The sequence below is a fragment of the Oncorhynchus tshawytscha genome, unplaced genomic scaffold (genome assembly GCF_018296145.1).
Source record: "Oncorhynchus tshawytscha isolate Ot180627B unplaced genomic scaffold, Otsh_v2.0 Un_contig_6829_pilon_pilon, whole genome shotgun sequence".
NCBI lineage: Eukaryota > Metazoa > Chordata > Actinopteri > Salmoniformes > Salmonidae > Oncorhynchus > Oncorhynchus tshawytscha.
This window is the reverse complement of record NW_024609670.1, coordinates 35,497-54,185: the sequence shown is the minus strand read 5'-3', so window position 1 is coordinate 54,185 and position 18,689 is coordinate 35,497. Positions and strand designations below refer to the sequence as shown.

The window sequence follows — 18,689 nt, the reverse complement described above, 5'->3', positions numbered from 1 at the left end:
TTACGAGGGTATGTTTTGCAGCATGTGTGAAGGGTGCTTTGTTGCGAAATAGGAAGCCGATTCTAGATTTAATTTTGGATTGGAGATGCTTAATGTGAATCTGGAAGTAGAGTTTACAGTCTAACCAGACACCTAGGTATTTGTAGTTGTCCACATATTCTAAGTCAGAACCGTCCAGAGTAGTGATGCTAGACGGGGTGGGCGGGTGCGGGCAGCGATCGGTTGAAGGGCATGCATTTAGTTTTACTTGCATTTAAGAGCAGTTGGAGGCCACGGAAGGAGTGTTTTATGGCGTTGAAGCTCGTCTGGCGGTTTGTTAATTAACACAGTGTCCAAAGAATAAGTGTCCAAAATAGAAGGGGGGGGATTTCGGCAGGCAAGAAAATAGCCTTATTTGCCTCAAGTCTGAATCTGTGAGTGACAGTAGGCTGTTGGAGATTAGGCAAACTGAAAATGTGCCAGCCTAAATGGCATGATGCGCTGTTCCAAGTTGTCAAATCATTTTAGCATGTAAATCTTGGTGGGGCAAACTCAACCTTTTTGTAGATGCATTCCAGCAAAGCCACTACACAACACAACACTAAACAATACTTAACTCCACTATAACGGTGACAAACGGTGCCCACAAACTGTCCCAACAGCAAAGCTTTCTTTTCAGCACCATGGAGTGAATGAATCCTTACCACTGCTACACCTGCCTATCAACGGAGCCCTGTCTGGTATCGAAACAGTTCATTCAGCCTCATTTACTGCTTTAAAAAAAACTGCTGATATGGCTGCCTTGCTGAACAAATGTGGTTTCTACTGACAATTGAGATGTGCAAACTATGGCATAAGGGAACATTGAGCGGATAAGAGGCAATCTGTAATTTCGATTAAGACATTAATGAGCAAGCTAAAACAGACGTTGTCAAAAATCTATTTTTTCAGCACTTTTGAAATGTACAGCAACAGAATTCAGAACATGGGCCATTCTTATAGTATTTTCCCTGTACACCAAGTCACAAGGGGGCATATAAGCAGACAATGAAAGCCCTTACAATATTCAATTATTACATTTTTCTAAAACAGGGTATATGCTAAATGTGCACCACCAAGTCAGAACAGTAGGCTTTGTTTTGAGGGGGAAAGGGACCAAATGACTAGGGTGAGGCATATGGGCTACTAACAGCCTACTACACAACATACACTTAGTATTACTTTCTTAGCTACAGTATACTTATCTCCCTGGCATATTACATAATTTATGCAGTAGTATACAATACATTTTTGGACTCACCATTGTGCTGTGCTCACTTGAACAGGAAGGTGGCACTGGGGTCCTTCTTTAGGGAAGAATTTGTCATGAAACTTTCACCAAAGTCTGTCATTCTCTGGATTTATGGTGCTTTCAAGATAACTGGGAACTTGGAAAAGAGGAAAGTTTTTTTCCCCGAGTTCCCAGCTGGATCAGGGAGCCTCTTGTGACCAGTCTGGAGGTGCACTTCAACCCCATGCAGAGAGAGAGCTGGGGGAGTTCCTTTTACCCCATCAGTGCAGGTAAGCCTATAGAATTCTCCCCGAGCTGAGGTTGACTTGAGAGCTTTATTGCTTTTTAAAAGGACTGAGTTGTGCATTCATCCACCAGAGAGCTCCATTGTGGCGCCAATTGTTTTTGCAGCAGGTTTGTATAGATACCATTGCATCTCATGCCTAAACTATTCTACCAAATTAAAGTCAACGGTATTTTAAAAAAAAGACATGTTTCTCCGTCATCCATTTTGCCATAATTGTTCAAGTAGATCTATTTTCACTGGCTTCTTCCTCTATGAATGTCCCCGTTTCTCTAGAATCTCGTGACCGACCCAGGTTCCGGTTCCTGCACGATCCATAGGAGGCTGAGGCCGCCATTAAGGGGGGGTCCAATCTGCTGACCCCAGGTCAGTGTATTGGAGGAGCCGCTGTAAGAACAGACTCTTCTTCTTCACATTGGATATAAGCCAATATCAACAGTCTGATCAACTCTATGCGAAGAAGATGTGTTACGCTGCATGAGGCAAATGGTGGTCACACCAGAAACTGACTGGTTTTCTGATCCACACCCCTACTTCTTTTTTAAAGTAATCTGTGACCAGCAGATGCATATCTGTATTCCCAGGAATGTCAAATCCATCAGATTAGGGCCTAATTTATTTATTTCAATTGACTGATTTCCATATATGAACTGTAACTCAGTAAAATCCTTGAAATTGTTACATGTTTCATTTATATTTTTGTTTTAAAATTGTTTAATTAAAACATTGTTTTAATTTTCCTGTGAAGATAGAGTGCTTGTTGAAATGGTTGGTTATACCGTATGATCATAGCACTTTATTTTACTAAGTAAGTTACATTATAGAGCATTTATTCCAAGCACTTCTAGGCTGGGAAAGAGCACCTCAGTACACTGCAGTGCACACTATCACTTATCAGATGGAATCTTTATGGTTGAGTTATGTTTAGTAATGGTAGTGAACACGCCTTTACTATCTAAGTTAGTTTGTTGCACAGTTTTAACATCGACTCCGCTATGGTAGGATATGGATTCCAAAATTGCTTCCAGTATTTCCCTTGACCTTTGTCAACCTCTCAGTTTTAGTAATCCAATGTCCAGTACAAAGTCTTTTAAATTCAGGAATTTATTGGGAACTGAATTGCCCTCTGTCTATATCCAGTGTGACAACAGTCTGTGCGATTGGTCAACTTGTCATTGTTGGATGGAGTGGAGTGGTGGGCCTTTCATTGTCTGGCATAGATTTACTACTAGAATCACTCCCCTTTCCAATAGCAACAGCAAATCGCTCTTTCACACTACTACTTTGTATTCTTGTGAGAGTTGGAGGTTCGGAGTAACACACACACAGTGGGTATTTTCGTTTGAGGAGACGCTGTTTTTAGGGTCAGCAAATTACAACAAATGAATTGTGTGTTGTTAAATTGGATGTAAATAGTTCACTGAACAGAGAGAAAACAGCTACGCCTTCACCAGTTGACTTGAATTGCCTAGGAAGCAATGGGACCACTGAATCTCCACCAGGCTATATTAAAGGCTGACTTCATCCTAGCTAGAAGGTTAATCGAGGCTGGGGCTAACGTCAACAGCAGGGATGAGGAGAGGAGGACCCCTTTAATGCTCTGCTGCCTCCATGATGGGGAGTCTTGGTCCCTCGGTGTAGCACGCATGCTCCTGATTCACAGAGGCCATGTGGGGCTCTGTGACCGCCACGGTCGAACCGCTCTGGTGTATGCGGTCTTGTACGGCCGTCTGGGTTTGGTTCGGCTGTTTCTCCAAGCTCTGGACTATGACCTGAACCACGTCGACAAGCACGGTCACAAGGCTCTGTGGTATTCAGCTCAGGTAGGTAACGGTCCTATCAATGACCTGCTGCTGAAAACCATGAAGAAGTACTGTCTGAGCACTGACATATCTGAGGCCGCAGTCCCCAGGCTTTGTGGTCATGATAAACCCGGTCAAGTTCTGGTCAAACACCAGACAGCAGTCAAGCAGAATGCCATTAATTGTGCCATTGACCACAAGGTCACAGGTCACCCGAAGCCAGAGCCAGAGAAAGGTCTACCTCCATTGTTCCGAAAGGACTTGCCTTTCAAGCCCCTTCCAGAAACCCTATGGACAAAGAGGGAGAACTTCTATAAAACAGTGAAGCCACCAGAGGCAAAACCTGAGACAAAGAAGGCCTTGACTGGAGGGTCTAAGAAGGGGAAGGAAGGGAAGACAACCACCCCCTCCCCATCTAAGGACTGGAAGTTAGACATGAGGAGTCTAACCGAGGCCTTACTGGGTCAGATCAGCCTTTCCTACCGGCCCCAGGCCCTGCCCCGGCCTCCTTCCTCTCTCCTCCACCGCAGGAGGACACCTCACTTGGGGGCCAGCCCCACTGTGGGGGCCCTGCTCCGCCAGCGCCGGGGGAAGGGAAGGAAGATGTCCCTGGACGCCATCAGCGACAGCCTGCTGAAAGAGAGGACGGCCATTGGCTCGTTCCGCCGTCGGTGCAGTGTGACCGTGATACCCATGATCAGGATGGGGCTGACAAGCAAGAGCTCCAGCACCACAGAGCTAGAGGGTAGGGGGGGAGACAAGGGTCACTTCTAAACCACTGGTCAGGATCCAGGAGCTGAAAAAGTTCAGCTAGTCAGACAGAAATTAATGTATATTTTGCTTATCTGAAGGTTTATTGATGATGATGGAATATGGATGGTCGTTTTTGTGTGATGGAATATAGTGCAGTATTCAATATATTGAAGTTTGCTGTGTCTGTATTAAAAAGTTAATACCAATCATTGAGTGGGACAGATGCAATGAGGGTTAGATGCAGTTGATCCATCTGGCATTTCTGTAATCTCCCTAAAAGTTTGTTTTTGTATACAACTTGATTTGGAATGTTTGAATGTTAAATATTTTGTATGAAAATAAAATACAGTCTTATGAATAAAATTACTAAAATCCAGTATGGGCAGGGCTGTGACTTCCATTGAATTTTGTCTTTGTGAACATGCAGCATCTGAAACGTTTGAAAATAATACCATACAATAAACAAACACAACAGCAGGTGTCAGTAATGAGTAAAAGGCGACCCATAGATTTACGTGAAGGCGTTGGAGAGTTTACGTTTACGGTTTATAGCCAATAGCAGCGAACCTACTCATGTTTGAATGAAGAACAGGCGGTTGACGTTTACTCCAATAGCAGGTTTGTTTACTTCATTCAAAAACATTTTCTTTAGCAAATAGTTTAAGTAGCTGTTAATAATAACCATATGAAATAGCTCTGACTTTTATTTACAGCGCTTTGTAGCCGAATATTTTAAATCGGGTCACAACTCATAACGTTAGCCAGCTAACGTTATGGGATAACTCTAGCTAACGAACGTTACACAAATGTCCCCGTGAAACTCAAATTCTGCATGAGCTCTGTCATTTAACACAATGGATAATATGCTCAATGGTAGGCCTATTAGCTAATTTCAGTCAACGTTAATAACGTTATATTTTCCATAGTTAACGTTACATAGCTACCTACATCAGGGGTGTATTAATTCCGGCGATTCTGTTGAAAAACGTTTATTAAACGGAACGAAACGGGGAGGGACTTACTTGAATTAGTCCAATAGACGTTTTGCAACTGAATCCGACCAATGAATACACCCCATCACTTTTATCTGAACGCTAACTAGCCAGGCAAGTTGGTAACAGGTCTGATATGGCTCCAACAATAATGCCAGGTTGTTTGTATTCTGACAGTAGCCCAGCCACGCAAGCCCTCATGTCCACGAGAAGATCGCATACATTTGGAGAGACCATGGTATAAGATTTGCATTTCACACATGTATTATGAAGTTACTGAACAGAACTTTCGACCATAATTGTGGATAGCAGTCACTAACATTAACTAGCTAAGTTGTTTATCAATAACTGGATGTTGGCTTCTCTCAATGCACCCAGCCTTCAACAAGATCTGGAGAACGCACCCCATTGAGGTGTGTCCAGAATGAAATGCGCCATGTCTCAACCCCATCTTCTAGACTCAAATCGAGATCAGGGTCGGGCAGCAATATCCTCAAAACACCCAAGGTATGACGAACAGCCAAGCTATGGGCCTATGGATCCTGTTCACTGAACTGTTGTTTGACATTTAAACTTTACCTTATACTTCTCCCATTCTCCCTACAGAATGATGCTGTGTTCATCTACACAGACCCGTTAACACATTACACTCCACCAGCTGAGGTCTTATGCTCTCCTAGTGTTCCAAAGCCCAGTGATAAAACTACTACCAGTGATACAGCTCCTACCACTGAGGACAGAGCTGTTGATACAAGCAGTGGACTTGGAGACATTACCTTCAAGTCCTTCATCTGTGCTGGGGGTGAGGTTGAGGTTTCAGAGCCCTCAAGGGTTGTAGACGAAACCATCCGGCTACCCGAGAATCAACTGAACATCTCTTCTCTTCCTGGCTATGATGATGAAAACACATGTCTCTCTGACAGTATGGTTACTCAATGCTGTGACAACCATGTGGATCACGTCTATTGTGATTTGGAAAGAGATTTGTCCACAACTAAAGCTGACCTGTCCTTTAATGGGGGTTCAAACGCCAGTCTTAGTGTTCCACAGTTCACTGATATAGCCCACATCACTGAGACTGTTACTGGCAGACAGGGAGATGTAACGTTTAAGTCTTTCATCTGCACCGGAGGAGAGGTGGAAGTTTCAGAGGCTTCCAGGGTGGCACTTGAGACTATACTCCTACCAACGGATCAGCCTGCAAACCACCATCAGCCATACAACGACAGTATATATCAAAGTGTTATAGTAGATGAGTTGGACATGCAGTCCATCGATGACCACGCAGATCACCTCTATTGTAATGTGGCCTCTAGTGCACACCTTTCCTTCAAAGAACCTACACATTGTAGTACTATGAAATCCATAGAGATGGTACATACCAATGAAGAGTCAATTGGTGTTCAAAATGCCACTGGCGGACAAGGACATGTGACATTCAAATCCTTCATCTGCACTGGGCTTGAGGTTGAAGTCTCAGAGTCCACCAGAGTGTCCAAAGACACTATTCTCCTACCTGAGAATCAGACTGTGACAAGTCATCTACCGTACAACGACAGGGTCAACCCAAACATCATAGAGGAGCAGTCCTCCGATCATGCAAAACACCCTTACAGCCATGTGGAAAGTGAAGGTGCCGTGTGGAAAGCGGACGCCGCTGCCATAAGTGAACCCTCAATGGGAAATGAATCCTTAAGGTCATTGAAGGACCTGGAAGATGTCGCCTGTCAGCTTTTCCCTGAAGGCCCCAAACAGGGTTATTCTCATGATGAAGACAGCGCCGTGGTTCCAGCTATACAGTTGGAAACTGACCGCTCCCATTGCAATGAGTTTGGAGCCTCGGCCAGGAGCTCCACACCTGTAGATGAGGACAACTCATCGATAGCCTCTCACTCCCATTCTCATGGTTCAATGCAGGAGTCCAATGGGGCCACAGACAGTGTGCTGGGTTCAAGCAGTAACGCTCCTCTTCTCTCCAACACTACAGACAAAGCGAGCTCTGAGAACATTGCTGACATGTTGACTGAGCTACCCAAGATCCCCTCTGTAGCGACGTGGGCCGGCGTTGGTGATGCTTTACAGTTTGAGATCTTCAGCCCCGTTCTTAGCACTACCCCCATGACCAGAAGAAGGGGCATTCAGAAATCGTCTTTCGCCCAAATGGAGGAATCCGCTCTGGAAAACGGTAGGAGTTGTGTCCTCAACTCTGCTGAGGGTAGCTCCGTTGTCCCCGCCAACCCAGACAGCCGACTCTGGGGGGCCGTCCTGGAGAGCCCCATGCCTCTGCCCAAGTTCAACTCGACGGCAGTGGGTGCCGCATCGACCTGCAAGCCCCCTCCTCCTCCAGACCCAGTCACAGAGACTGTGGAGACGAGGCCAGAAGTGGATGTACCTCATGTAAAATCCCAACCCAAGGTGGAGAATGTAAAGATGGGTCTTTTTGATCATTTACCAAGGTTGGTTTGTGAGGAGCCCTTTCAGCAGCAACTCATCCAGATGGCCCAATTTCTCATCCTGGCATCGGGCAAGATGGACCCTGTTAGCAACCCTGCCCTAGCCCCTACACCCGCTCCCGCCCCTCCTGTAGTGGAAACTACAGCGGGGACCGTGGCTGTGGAGTGCCACAGCATGTGTGTTGGCACCACTCCAGTGAGGCAGGCAGACCGCAGTGCCAACACCTCTGGTCAGTTTGAGAGGAAGAGGGAGTTCTCTGTGTCTGACGCCTGCACCAGCACCGAGACTCTGCTCTGGAAGTGAGTAATGGCCTGTGTGTTTTTGTGAGTGAGAACTCTGTCAAATGTTCTGTGTTTATGTAATATGAACCATGTAAATATTGTTTTTTGGTGTTTGTCTGAGAGAAGTGTTCACAAGTATTTCCCGTGTGTGGTATGAGAACTGACTATTTTCTCTCTGTGTCAGTCTGGCCCCTGGGAGCCTGTGTGGGGTCCCCAGACAGGAGCTGGAGCAGAGGCTGACCTCCACCCTCATCATGGTGGAGGCCCTGGTGCAGCAGCTGTGCACAGCCAGGGAACAGGGCCACTCTAGGGCCCCGGGCCCTCAGAATTCAGGGACAAGCTGGTCCAGACCGACCACACTGAACTCAGCCAGACGGTAACCTACAAAGACCTGTATGTGACGGCCCTGGAGAGGATCAAGGAGCTAGAACTGGACCCGACCACTCTACAGAACCTGCTCCACAGCATGCAGGACACCAGGAGCACCATGACAGCCCTGAGTGGAGACACTGAGGCTGCTCTCAGCAGCATGAGGCAGATAAGAGACCTGGTTAAAGAGGACCAGCAGAGCCTGGTTACACAGTATGGTCAGATGAAGTCCCTTTATGAGAAGTGCAAGGAGACCCAGGGCAGGATGGTGCAGAAGGTCAGAGACACCCTGCAGCAGAGAGAGGACATGAGGAGACGGATGGAGGAGGCTTTCACCGCCAAGGACGCAGCCTTCAGTGTAACTGAGCAGCTGAGGGCACACTGTGCCGTGCGTATCTCTGAGCTGGAGGAGAGTGTGGGATCTCACCAGGAGCTGATGGCTGCCCTGAACAAGACCTACCCAGAACAGGTACCCCACACAGTCTGAGGTCAGGGCTAGAGGCAATCGCCTGGTTCCCGGCTTATGCTTATTTTGGTGCTGTGTATTTGTTTTCCCATGCTCATGTGTGTGTCCTTACTCAGGTTGCATTGAACAAGGCCTACGTGGAATCCCTCAACTCTGCATCTGAGCTCTTGAGAGGAACCATGAGCGGTCACGACAGTCTGCATCAAGAGGTATGTCTTAACCTGGAGGCTACATTGTCTTGTCAGGAAAGAAAAGACATCCAAAAGGTTGCAATGTGTCGTTTTGTTCTGTACGACGCGTGTGTAAGATGTCATATTCTCCCCAGCTGAAAACAGCCAGGCGTCTCCTCCAGAGGACAACTCCTATACTGGTGAAGCTGAATGAGAAGGCAGCCAACGCTATAGGAGAGAGAGACCAGCACCTCTCAGAGAGAGACCAAGCTGTGGAGGAGAGAGAGCAGGTCTGACCTCCGTATTCTCTATCATCTCCCTCATCTCCCACAACTCACAATGTCTCTACTGCCTGTTCTATTTGCTCTGTTCTCTGTTATCTTCTGCAACTCGTCTCTCCACAATGTTATGGCTTCATTCTAATGGCTCACTTCTACATGATAGATCCAGGAGGAACTGGACCAAACCAACGTGAGTCTCCAAGTTGCCAGGCAGGAGGTTGGGGACTTGAATCTGCAGGCCACCATCATCAATTCAGGTAGGGATTTAAACAAACAGTTGAAGATAGCATTTGAGTTTAAAGTGTTATTGTGGTAAGTTTAAAAATAAGTGCTGATGTGTTTATTTTCTAGCATTGTCATTCTCTCTCCCTCTTGCTCTCCCGCCTTCTCCCTCTCTCAGAGTTGGGTGTTCTGCGTCAGAAGCTGAGTGAGGGAGAAGAGGAGCGAGTTCAGCTGGAGAGGAAGGTCACGGAGCTGTCTGCCACCGTCTCATCTACCCTGGCCTCCTATGCCTTCCTAGAGCAGGCCCTGGCTGCAGAGTCCACCAAGTCAGTTCAAAGTTCACTCTAAGCTGTTATGGTGCTTCAACTATGGCAGTTGTCAATTAAACATATTTTTATATATAGAGAAAAATAACCTTAACTTTCTTATTTCAGGTTGCAACAGTCATGGCAAGAAGTCCAGCAAGCTACCGACAGGGCCAACCAGTAAGTGAACTCAGTTACCTCATTTCTCTTATCATCACTACTATTTAAATCTGTATTTTACCATTGAAATGGGCTATTCGGATGTATTTTTCTGTTTAGCCCCATCACATTGCAGCTATAAAGATGATTTAACATGAACTAAGACACGCAGACCTTTTGCTATTTGTAATCAATAATGCACATTGGTTTAACTACTGAGGCATGTTTAGCCATTGAGTTTAATTAAGCAATAAGGCATGAGAACCCAGGGATTACTCCTGACTATGGGATGTTCTTAGGCCTGAATCAAGGCAGAGGGAACAGCCCTTAGGAGGGAGTTATCACATGAGAATCCCCGGATTCTCATTGCCTTATTGCTTTTATAAAACAGTTGCCAGCATATTAATAAATAAAAAATATTTATTTTCATTAAACATTATTTTGAATGGGTAAATTTGTTTTTGTGTTCTGGTCATTAGTTATTTTCTCATGTTTTGACCCAGTCGTTAATTAGAATCATTCTTTTCATTCCGCGATGCTATGCTAAACAAATCATTGGCATGTAGCTAGCTAGTAGAGATTCAATGATGAGATACAAGAACTGTAATAAATAATGATTTATTAAATATCCAATAGGCCTACATAGGCAGCACTGCACTGGTTAAAGGAATGAATGGAATTCTGACTGTTTACGGTTTCCATGGTGAATTATTAGTTTTGTGTTCAAGCCTACTGGCACAGGAGAAATCCATGTGTAAAATGATACATTGTTGCAAGGTCATAGAGGCAGACAGGTTGTTTTATACAAACCCTAACTGTTGCAAACCAAATAGTAGCATGGAAAACTAATGTGGAGATGCTTTTTTTTACCCCGAGGGATATAAAGTCTATGGATTTCCTGCCTGGGCTGCAAGACAGTGGAATTAGCACAGGCTATTTTGTGGGAGGAGTTGTCCCACAACTCCCGCATAGCAACCAATCAGCATCCAGGATCCAAACAACCTGTTTTATAACATTTCATTGAACCCCTCCTGTGTCCAGGTTGGAGGGTGCGTTGGTCCAGTCAGAGCAGCGTGTATGTGAGCTGTCCCAGGCTCTGGCCCACAGCGAGGAGCAGCTGAGCCAGCTGCAGAGCCACTCCCACAGTCAGAGCCTGCAGCTGCAGAAGCTCCATGAAGTGCACGTGCAGCTCAACAGCATGATGGAGATGAACGAGGTAGGTGGACCTCTGGATATCTCTCTACAGTACTGTATGTGGTGGTGCTCTCTCTTGTTTTGAGTTCCTCTACCTTTTTGTCTCTTTCTCTGTTCCTTACCAGTCTCTCTCTCCTTCTTTTACTCTGTAGAGCTCCCTCTCTTCCTGTGTGCTGATCCTAAACTCAGCTGTGGTGAGTGCTGTGTGTAACAGCTCTGTTCCTCCTCCCCTGTGTAGTTCCTACAGATGGAGAATGATATGGCCAGGGAGCAGGTGGTGGAGAGCGAGAGGACACTCCGGGCTAATCTACAGGGGCTCAGGGAGAGGAACATCCAGTGTGAGGACCTGAAAGGAGCCCTCAGCCACCTCCAGTAAGACCCAGTACCACTCACTGTGGAGTCATAGTACATTTAGTTATTAGACATTATTTATTTTTAAAGTGTTGAGCTGTGATGAGTTCTGGGGGGTGGGAGTGGGGTTGTCTCATATGACTACATGGGACGTGGTTATTACAAGCAATTTAACAATTGTCTTTAGCTGATTTTGTGTGTGTGTGTGTGTGTCAGGGCTGAGAGGGAGGCTTTGCAGGCAGAGCTGGAGGACAGTCAGGCCAGAGCCCAGTCAGTCCAATTGGACCTGGTAGAGCAGCTAGCCCAGGCTGTTACTGACGTCACCCTGCTACATCACACACTGAGACGACTGACCAACGATGTTCACACTGCTCTGACCACCAAGGTAATCACACACACCCTGTTACACCACACACTGAGACGACTGACCAACAATGTTCACACTGCTCTGACCACCAAGGTAATCACACACACCCTGTTACACCACACACTGAGACCACTGACCAACGATGTTCACACTGCTCTGACCACCAAGGTAATCACACACACCCTGTTACACCACACACTGAGACCACTGACCAACGATGTTCACACTGCTCTGACCACCAAGGTAATCACACACACCCTGTTACACCACACACTGAGACCACTGACCAACGATGTTCACACTGCTCTGACCACCAAGGTAATCACACACACCCTGTTACACCACACACTGAGACCACTGACCAACGATGTTCACACTGCTCTGACCACCAAGGTAATCACACACACCCTGTTACACCACACACTGAGACCACTGACCAACGATGTTCACACTGCTCTGACCACCAAGGTAATCACACACACCTGTTACACCACACACTGAGACCACTGACCAACGATGTTCACACTGCTCTGACCACCAAGGTAATCACACACACCCTGTTACACCACACACTGAGACCACTGACCAACGATGTTCACACTGCTCTGACCACCAAGGTAATCACACACACCCTGTTACACCACACACTGAGACCACTGACCAACGATGTTCACACTGCTCTGACCACCAAGGTAATCACACACACCCTGTTACACCACACACTGAGACCACTGACCAACAATGTTCACACTGCTCTGACCACCAAGGTAATCACACACACCCTGTTACACCACACACTGAGACCACTGACCAACGATGTTCACACTGCTCTGACCACCAAGGTAATCACACACACCCTGTTACACCACACACTGAGACCACTGACCAACGATGTTCACACTGCTCTGACCACCAAGGTAATCACACACACCCTGTGACCAACTGATGTTCACACTGCTCTGACCACCAAGGTAATCACACACACCCTGTTACACCACACACTGAGACCACTGACCAACGATGTTCACACTGCTCTGACCACCAAGGTAATCACACACACCCTGTTACACCACACACTGAGACCACTGACCAACGATGTTCACACTGCTCTGACCACCAAGGTAATCACACACACCCTGTTACACCACACACTGAGACCACTGACCAATGATGTTCACACTGCTCTGACCACCAAGGTAATCACACACACTGCACACACCCTTTACCAGTCCATAGAAGACTCAGTCTGTTGTGATGTGTGGCGTTATTTCAGAAGCCAGAGGTCTGTGGTAAAGACGAGGTGTCCCAGCCCTCCCTCCATGTTGAGCGTCATCCCTCCACCTCCTTCGTGGACAGCATCATGGTGGCCATCACCACTGACCTGGCCCAGGTCAATGACACACATCCCCCCTTAGACATGACAGAGGAACCACAAGCTGAAGGGTTGGGCAGCGAGACCAGCGCCTTCACTCGCCTCGCACCCATCACTCCTAAGAAGTGTCAGGGTGAGGCCTCCATCGCATCTCCCCAGGGGGGTTGCTGGTAGCCCCAGGGGGTATCTGGGTTCTGTTCAGCAGGGTACCCTGTAGCAAACCTTACAACGAAAAACTAAAGTCTGTGTTCTTATTGGACAATTTCGTAGCACCTCCCCCTTTTCACTGTTTCAAAACGTTTAGTACCTACTGGACACAACCCATTTGTTTGTCTGTATTGATGTGTCCTGGGCCCAGTCACTAAATGCCCTCCCTTCCTGGTCTCCAGTGGTGCCTCCAGAGGAGGAGCAGAGTAGCGTGGTGGAGCTGCTAGCAGACCTGGCTAACACAGTCTCTGAGCTCAGCTCCACCATCACACAGCTACGACAGAGCAAGGACACCGAGCAGGAGGCACTGAACAACACCATGTAAGCACTGTGACGTGTGTGGCATTTATTTTGTGTTGAGATGTGAAGCTTACAATTTCTCCTTTAAGCATTCAATTATTTACTGTTTTATTTACCTTTCTGGTCACCATAAGTCAGTGTTTCCCAACTCCAGCCCTCCAGTAACCCCAACACCACACATTGTTGTAGCCCCGGGGCAAACGCACCTGAACTCGTTGAGGGCTTGATGATTAGTTGAAGTTGAATCCAGTGTGTGAAACACTGCCTGCCCTATGTCAAGTTCCATCATATTAGGGTTAAACCCAGGGTTTCCCAAACTCTGTCCTCGGGACCCTAAGGGGGGCACGTTTTGGTTTTTGCCCTAACACTACACAGCTGATTCAAATAATCAACTAATCATCACACTTTGGTGCACAGGGTTTGGGATACGCTGAGTAAACCTAACCAATGATTGTGTTGCGATACCAGCTGTGGGCTGCAGAGGGAGCAGCAGGCCCAGGCCCACAGACACAGGGCTGAGGTATCCGAGCTGAGGGGCCAGCTGAGCCATCTCCAGACCCAGCTAGGCCGGGACCAGGTGGCTCTACAGAACAAAGCCCAGGTGAGACACTACACTGCTCTCAGATCAGACCGTACAACTAAAAACACCAGTTTTAGTTACACTTAACTTCTTACCTGTGTTAACCCCTGTATTTATGAGCATATTGGCAAAGTGCTGCCAATACTTGCGCATTATAGATTATTTTACTGAGCAATCTACACATTTTTTATTACTTTCTTGGCTACAGGACATGAGACATGTCTGATTACTTGACTGACATGGTATTTTGGTGAATAGTGGTCTGTGTGACTGAGGCTGAACCCAGGTCATTTGTTCTGTTTTACCAGGAGGTAGACACTATGAAGAGGATCTGCAGTGAAGTGAATGAGGCCAGGGAGTTTCTTTACAAGCACAAATCTGAGAACAAAGTAAATCACTTTTTCGACCAAAAAATACTGTCTACATTCACTTTATTTCGTCTTCCTAAAAGTTCTTAGGCAACATTTTATCCTCGTGTGAATTGTCACCTATATGTCATGATGTGCTTCCATTTAGCCTATTGTTATTGCTGCTGTGTTCTGTAGGAGCTGCGTAGGGAGGTGGCAGACCTGCGCCGTTCACTGCACCAATCACAGGTGGAGTCCCAGGCTCTAAGGGACGAGCTAAGAAAGACCGGCAACCAATCAGCACACAGCATGCATTCCATGGACGACAAGATCCGCCTACTGAAAGAGGTACAATCCAGACCATAGGTTGCCTGTTATCCCTGTAAGAACTGCTAGGGCTACCCTACGGTGTCCATGTCTCTGCTGTCCCCACAGCTAGACACTGGGCATTCTGCGCAGAATATTTAGATCTGAACGCGCCACAGCGCCCTACATGACCCAACCTTGGGTTGTTTTAAATTGGCCACAATTACATCTCAAATACATCCCCTCACACCAACCCTGCAGCCTTGAAATACCAGGCAATCCTCTCCCTCCAACACTAGTTGTATTTGACAGGCAGTAGGACCTTAAACACTGTCTCCACCACAGGTGGAAAGACTAAAGAGGACTCTGTTGGAAGCTGAGGAAGGAAGAGCAAAGCTTCTGGAGAGAGCCAAGAGACATGTAAGTGTCTATACGATCTATACACAAGTGTGTCACCCCGCCTCTGGTTTGGTGAACATTTGAGGGATGGGCCTAGAGAAATGTAACCACTCTCAAATTCCTATGCAGAGCTATGGATGCATCTCCATCTATGATATCAACATTATAGTTTTAACCATGTTATGAGGCTATAAACTGTTTTACATTTACAATGTTTACAAACATTGGAGTAAAACAAGCTTATATTCTGGGTTCTGATTGGGTATGACAGTTGAACTAAGCTCATGAGTCATTTATATAAGTTATATTCTTCAATAATTAATTTATAAGTCCAAAAATGGATGTTGCAACTAAGGATTCCAGCTTTAAGGAAAGCACTTCAAGTCAGAAGTTTACTTACACTTAGGTTGGAGTCATTTAAAACTCATTTTTCAACCACTCCATAAATTTCTTGTGAACAAACTATAGTTTTGGCAAGTCTGTTAGGACATCTACTTTGTGCATGACACCAAGTAATGTTTCCAACAATTGTTTACAGACAGATTATTTCACCCACTGGGAATGTGACAAAAGAAATATAAGCTGAAATAAATCATTCTCTCTACTATTATTCTGACATTTCACATTCTTAAAATAAAGTGGTGATCCTAATTGACATAAGACAGGGAATTTTTACTCTGATTAAATGTCAGGTATTGTGAAGAACTGAGTTTAAATGTATTTGCCTAAGGTGTATGGTAAACTTCCGACTTCAACTGTAAGTGGTATCCAATGCACAAGTCGCCATCTTCAATGTTCTTCTCTGTCTCTGCAGCAAATGATCCACGACACCAACCAGAAGAAAGTGGAGAAGGAACTTCGAGTCCTTGACGATATGATTGAGACGGTCAGAAAGGTGAGTACAGGGATATACATTTTTCTGTTTGAAATTTAAAGGTAGACTCAGCGATATGGCAGATGTTGAAAGTAAACAGCATAGTGGGTCCATTTCCACAGTAACTAAGAGCACTGAAGCGCGAGGCTCCACTTCTCCCCTGTTTTGGTCCTGTGGCTGCCAAGTTGTAAAAGCCTGATGCGATTCCGTGCACATGTGCAAATACTGTGTGAGAGTGAAGTCTTGCAATTTGCTCATCTCAGTATCTGCAGTGCTGCTTGTGGCAACGTCATTTTGCCGAGTCTACCTTTAATAGAAATGGTCATATTCATATGTGTTACTTGGTGTATATTGATAGTTTGGCATTAGACTTGACACTTTTTCCTTTTCTTTCTCTACAGACTTTGTCTTCTGTTCCTGACGTTGTCAAGCACTGCAAAGAACTCAAGACTCTAGTCGAATATCTTGGTTAATGTCGTATTATAAACTGTAGTTTTAATCAGTTTTTTGATATGTTTTTTTAAATAAACCTATTTGTACAAATAAAAAAATCTGGTAACACGTCTGATAACACGTCTGAGTAGTTTTGATGGAATTGATTTATGTTAACTGTATTGTAAACGTTTACAGCATTACAATATACACTTCTGCAATTGCAAACGGTATCAAATTTAGTCATCTTAATATTACAGAGCGTTCTGGTTTGATAGACTTGGAACACTCAATGAAATGATTCCAACTGCTCTCCACTAAGTTTACATTATTTATTTTTTTATCAAAACTTGAACAGAATGGAGTTGGTTTGAAATGTTTCTGGGTTTTCCATGAAAGTACATTCACACATTGTATTTATTATGTAAAATTTACAAGTATGGCTACATCAATATGTTACTCTCACTTTTATACATTACTGGATTGATGGATTGACATTACAATGATGTAAAGTGGAATTCATTTTGGGTGTTAAAAAAACGAACATCTCCAAAGATCTACTTTTCAATGCTTTATAATTTGTTAGCCCGCTGACAACGACAGAGGCCTCCTTGTTAAGTGTTGACAGAGCATGCAGTTATAGCCTAATTGGTGGTTGGCAAAATCGATGATGTATTACAACAGTTTCATATATCTTTCGACAAGTAAAATCATATTTGACAATTAGGTCATTTCTTGATGTTGCACTCTGAAATGTTCTGTGAAATGTCATCTAAATCATTTCTGTCTGCCTTTTGCTCCTCGTCGTTTCTGCTTGGCTGCTTTTCAATGCGACTAATTTCCTTTTATATACACCGTCTCCAAACCACGTGCTGTCGGACACTGTTCTCAATTAGATGTAACAAATACCTAAGACGTGAGTTGCTGTCGGCTCCAAGGAACGTATGGATTTGTGATATTCACTTTATATTTGATAACCAGTAGGATATTAGAATTTGTATTGTCAAAAGGACTTGATCTTTGATAAGTTTCACTAATTTAAGTTATCTGCAGATTTATTTTGACTAACTTCACCCATTTAGATTCACTTAATGCATGACGAATATAGTCAATGTGTCTATCAACAACTACATGTCGGTACAGAGCCTTCAAAGTATTCGCACCCCTTGACATTTTCCACATTTTGTTGTGTTAGTCTGAATTTAAAATGGATTACGTTGCGATGTTTCACTGGCCTACACACAATACCCCATAATGGCAAAGTGGAATTATGTTTTTAGAAATGTTTACAAATTAAAATGACAAGCTGAAATGTCTTGAGTCAATAAGTATTCAAGACCTTTGTTAGGGCAAGCTTAAATACGTTCAGGAGTAAATATTTGCTTAACAAGTCTTAAGTTGCATGGACTCAAACTGTGTGCAGTAATAGTGTTTAACAACAGCAAAGGACCTTGTGAGGATGCTGGAGGAAACAGGTACAAAAGTATCTATATCCACAGTCAAACGAGTCCTATATCGACATAACCTGAAAGGCCGCTCAGCAAGGAAGAAGCCACTGCTCCAAAACCGCCAAAAAATGCCAGACTACGGTTTGCAACTGCACATGGGGACAAAGATTGTACTTTTTGTGAAATGTCCTCTGTTCTGATAAAACAAAAATATAACTGTTTGGCCATAATGACCATCGTTATGTTTGGAGGAAAACGGGCGAGGCTTGCAAGCTGAAGAACACCACCCTAACTGTGAAGCACGGGGGTGGCAGCCTCATGTTGTGGGGGTGCTTTGCTGCAGGAGGGACTGGTGCACTTTACTAAATAGATGGAATCATGAGGAAAGAAAATTATGGGGATATATTGAAGCAACATCTCAAGACATCAGTCAGGAGTTAAAGCTTGGTCGCAAATGGGTCTTCCAAATGGACGATGACCCCAAGCATACTTCCAAAGTTGTGGCAAAATGGCTTAATTAAGGACAACAAAGTCAAGGTATTGGAGTGGCCATCACAAAGCCCTGACCTCAATCCTACAGAACATTTGTGGGCAGAACTGAAAAAGCGTGTGTGAGCAAGGAAGCCTCCAAACCTGACTCATTTACACCAGCTGTCAGGAGGAATGGGCCAAAATTCACCCAACTTATTGTGGGAAGCTTGTGGA

General features: G+C 45.0%; 2 protein-coding genes across 2 annotated transcripts; both read left to right on the top strand.

Moving 5' to 3' along the window:
• Positions 1-4,639: 4,639 nt before the first annotated feature.
• On the top strand, positions 4,640-8,215 carry LOC121845433. The gene is made up of 5 exons (XM_042316806.1): positions 4,640-4,726; positions 5,278-5,338; positions 5,479-5,607; positions 5,707-7,853; positions 8,020-8,215. Exons 2-5 carry the CDS (start codon positions 5,300-5,302, stop codon positions 8,213-8,215), a joined length of 2,511 nt encoding a protein of 836 aa, XP_042172740.1. The 5' UTR covers positions 4,640-4,726; positions 5,278-5,299.
• On the top strand, positions 8,162-16,670 carry spag5 (sperm associated antigen 5). Its single transcript, XM_042316807.1, has 17 exons — positions 8,162-8,673; positions 8,787-8,879; positions 8,996-9,130; positions 9,285-9,378; positions 9,522-9,669; positions 9,778-9,828; positions 10,849-11,023; positions 11,240-11,373; positions 11,569-11,737; positions 12,993-13,224; positions 13,481-13,619; positions 14,067-14,199; positions 14,487-14,567; positions 14,724-14,873; positions 15,177-15,251; positions 16,045-16,125; positions 16,506-16,670. The coding sequence occupies exons 1-17, from the start codon at positions 8,302-8,304 to the stop codon at positions 16,575-16,577; spliced, it is 2,334 nt and encodes a 777-aa protein (XP_042172741.1). The 5' UTR covers positions 8,162-8,301; the 3' UTR covers positions 16,578-16,670.
• Positions 16,671-18,689: the final 2,019 nt, after the last annotated feature.